Source organism: Elaeis guineensis, chromosome 4 (assembly GCF_000442705.2).
Source record: "Elaeis guineensis isolate ETL-2024a chromosome 4, EG11, whole genome shotgun sequence".
NCBI lineage: Eukaryota > Viridiplantae > Streptophyta > Magnoliopsida > Arecales > Arecaceae > Elaeis > Elaeis guineensis.
In genome coordinates, this window is record NC_025996.2 from 64,927,200 (window position 1) to 64,931,072 (window position 3,873).

A 3,873-nucleotide genomic window follows, 5' to 3' on the forward strand; every position below is an offset into this window, starting at 1 on the left:
GATATATTTTCTCCTTCTCTACTTTATACATAATTTGAGATATGATCCCATCTATCATTTTACTTGAGAACAAGGTCACAAACAAATGATGAGATAATCACAGGATTTGAACCTCGAAACTGTGCAAGTGAATTGGTGGAAAATTGCCTGGACTGTTTTTTAAAACTGTAGGCTATTAACTTAGTCGGTATGCCATTTCGAACAATCAATCTAAAACACGAATTTAGAAGTACAAAAGTTGCTCCTTTCTGCCCATCTAATGGAAGATACATAATGCTTGTTACAGGGTGAAGGTAGCATTCCTTGACCTTGATTATTTACCAACTTCTGGACTTATCTCTTCGAAGCATTTTGTCTATTTTGTCTTTCACCTCTCTTTTCTGGATGCAATTCAGTTTGAGGTATCTCCTGTTGATCACATCTCCATGCAAAAAATATTGGGCAATAATGCATGCTCTTGATGATAGAAGTCACAATACCTACATTCAATCTGTATTTGGTCAAATATGTTATAATTCTAGAAGCTTTGTTTGATTTTGACTGCCCAACAACCAATTTGGTCCCGAGGTAAGGAATAACCGGTTACACCAAAAGATGCAGTCAATACAGCTAAAACCACACATGTAACCCAAGTTAATTCGTGGGGTTTTTTAAATCTGTGGTCTGTCCACGCCTTGTATTACCTGGCAAAATGTCTTCTTGAGACTGATTAAACTTGGCATCCTTTAGATTGCATTTTTTATCTCAAGTAGCCTAGACCACCTCTGATCATAACCCCTCTTTCCTTCAGAATCTGAAAAATATGATTCAGAAATCAGATGTCTCTGAGAATAACTCATATGAGCTTATAATATCTATTCTAGGAGAATTCATAAATTTACATGAACCATTGTCTTGCATGAAAAACATGCATCATGCAGTGACATTAATTTGCACAAATGTGAACATGGATGTTGAAAACTGATGCAAACATTTTGGATTAGAAATCACATACATTGCCATATGAGTGCAGGCTTCTCACATGATTCTGAGCAGATATCCTGCAGCATGAAACACTTTTAGCAATGCAAGTGAGTAGGCATAGTTGTTCCAGGGGATTCAGGGGATGATTACCTTCGCTGAGGCTGTTAAACGTATGGTATCTTGGATTAGTGAATCAATGTTGGCTTCAGACCCTGGAGTAACATAGATGACCTGCTCAGTTGGGTTGAAAGAGTTACTGAGAGACCCATATCGACCTATTTCAGGTTGCTGAAACTAGAGAGAGAGAGAGAGAGAGAGAGAGAGAGAGATGGGTTGAAAGACTTACAGATGGATCACTTCCACCAATTTCAGGTAGCTGAAACTCACTGCTCTTGCTTGAAGGTAGAACCCAAACATCAAAAGTAGTATTGATCTGGAAGCACAGAAATATATATGTTCAATGCATAGATCCTTTCCCCCACCACACCCAAAAAAGACCATATTTCTCAGCCTTTAGTAACGGAATGAGTGATGGAGTGATTTCTTTAAAGGCGTGCCATAGATAAGATGTATTATGTCAGTTATGTGGCTGTTATTTATGGGAATGTGGCCAATTGATGAGATGTCCGCTCACCAACATCTAAGAAACCTAACATGCCTGGTGCAACTGCCTACCTGATGCATGGCTTCCAATGCAAATTTCCATCTGATAACTATTCATCATACATGACTAACCGGTTATCCTGTGACAGTGCGTTTTGGTTTATTTTGTGCTTGATTTCTGAAGCCCTGATGATCTGGCTTTGTTGTTTCTGGAACTTCATGTCCTCTGCATCAGCACTTCTATGCTCATTTACTCCAAAGTTGGTGAGACTAATTAAATGGCCGGAAACTGTCCTAAGGAAGCTAAAAGAAACTTTTAACATATGGTTGTGCTTTCCTCGTACATTAGCATTATGTGATTGTAACCTCGTTTCTCCAACAAAGCTTCTTGTTGCTCCAATGTGATATTGGATACAGTGGATTTGAGAAGTTATGGAGGTAGGCTCTTAGCTAGGTATGTAGTTTCTTTTGCAGTATGTTTGTATTTCGGCTATCAGTCTTCTGTTTTGATTTGAAGCATGCTACTACAAGCAAGATGATATTTTGAAGTGGAAAACCAAAAAAAATTAGATAAGTTTAAAGAAATAAATAAATAGCTTATTAAAACATGTGAAAGTGATAGGTATTTTAATGTATAAGTTATAATACTTAATTATGTTGTTAAAGTTTATTCTATTCTGAGCTGGCCAAAAAAAAAGTTTAGTCTATTCTGAAATGGTTGTCTGTTTTCATGGGACGTTGTCTCTGGTTTTGAGGCATGGACTTGAGAAAATGACAAGAACTAGCAATCAAGTTGTTACCTTCGGTATCTTCTTCTGCTGCAAATTATTACTTGTAGGTCTTGTTCTGAGGATACATCTTACATTGTACATCCAAGTGATTTTTTTTTTTCCAAATGCTATTTCACTTGTAAAACTTTAGTGCATTTGTGCACATATGCACATGCTTCCTATGTGTATGTATGAGAGAGAGAGAGAGAGAGAGAGAAGGTGTATCCCACTGGTTTTGGCTTAAAAAAAGCTCATACCTCTCTACAATATGATGAGAAGCAGCAACCGCATTTTCTGTTGAAGGCCGTGATGATTCTCCCTTCAATAGAGAATCCAAAGCCTGCATGCTGAAAGGGGTTTCCTTGAAATTATTAGCAAAACAAACAAGCTTCTTTAAATGTGCCATCTTTACCCTAAATTATGAAGCATATGGAACCAATTAAAGCTGATCTATGTGTTATAAGGCTAGGTATCCAAGTTCAGTGGCAGAATATTTTGTTGATTTTGGATTTGAGGCTATTAGTTAGCAAATGTTTGCTCTGAATCATCACAATCATCATGCATTATTTTGGTGATTTCTTTTATGGATCAAAAAGAACTCCAGTGATAGAAACTCCTAAAATCCACAATGTAATTGATGAATGGATTGTTGAATTTGACAATCTAAGTACAGATTTTACACCTCAGCTAGCACGATCTCAAACCTGTGTGGTTCAAAGAAAATAAGAATGCGAGGGAGACCACCTTCTGAATCGAAAGGCTAATAAAGACCTCTGCATCCTTCTGTCCATCTTCGGCCAGGTCTGCTAACTGAAGCTCTGCAAGGGTGAATACATAGTCACAGCTCCATTTACTGTTCCATCCCACGCCTGATGTTGAAATGGTGATCAGATGGCGAGGTGCTCTTGAAACCTTACGTGATTTTTTTTCGAAATCTGGAAGAAAAATAGAAGCAAAAAAACATTCTGTCACATTTGTTTTGGTGATTAATTGCATGTTGAATTATGTTGTTGTGAATTCATGCATCCTTAAACATCTATTTGCAGTAAAATGATGTTCTTATCAGGGAGCACCATTCACCTGATGGACTTCATCTTTACGCGAAGAAACAGCTGCAGCTCTGGTCTCAAAATGTGAGCAGGTTGGCAGTTCGAGGATTTGGCCTAGTCTTCTGGTATTGCCAGGTTGATTGGAGATAGGACTGAAGAGCCTTGAGATGGAGTGTGATGATTTGGCCATCTCCAATTGCGTGTGGGGATTTTAGGCTTTCCTGAACTTCTCTTTCCGCTATTTAATGGATTTGTAGACCTTATCTCTTGGTGGAAATGGTCCATGTGGTCCATATTATCAGGAAGATATTGTCTTTGTTGGAAAGGATGCTACCCTATCTACACATGCTGGTCCACCAAGCGTGACACGTCTGTATTTTCTGTAGCCCAATCTGACTATATAATATGTTGGTCGCCTAAGCTGTTTTTTTGGCCACTTTGATGCACAAAGCATGTTATACTTTGACTAAAATTTTCATCTACTATTT

General features: G+C 38.0%; 1 protein-coding gene across 1 annotated transcript; it reads right to left on the reverse strand.

The window, feature by feature from the left end:
- Nucleotides 1-461: 461 nt before the first annotated feature.
- LOC105061527 (large ribosomal RNA subunit accumulation protein YCED homolog 2, chloroplastic) lies at nt 462-3,620 on the reverse strand. Its single transcript, XM_073256617.1, has 7 exons — nt 3,410-3,620; nt 3,081-3,271; nt 2,594-2,683; nt 1,310-1,396; nt 1,114-1,194; nt 995-1,040; nt 462-793 (listed from the first exon to the last, which is right to left on the reverse strand). Exons 1-7 carry the CDS (start codon nt 3,573-3,575, stop codon nt 726-728), a joined length of 729 nt encoding a protein of 242 aa, XP_073112718.1. The 5' UTR covers nt 3,576-3,620; the 3' UTR covers nt 462-725.
- Between the last annotated feature and the right edge of the window lie 253 nt (nt 3,621-3,873).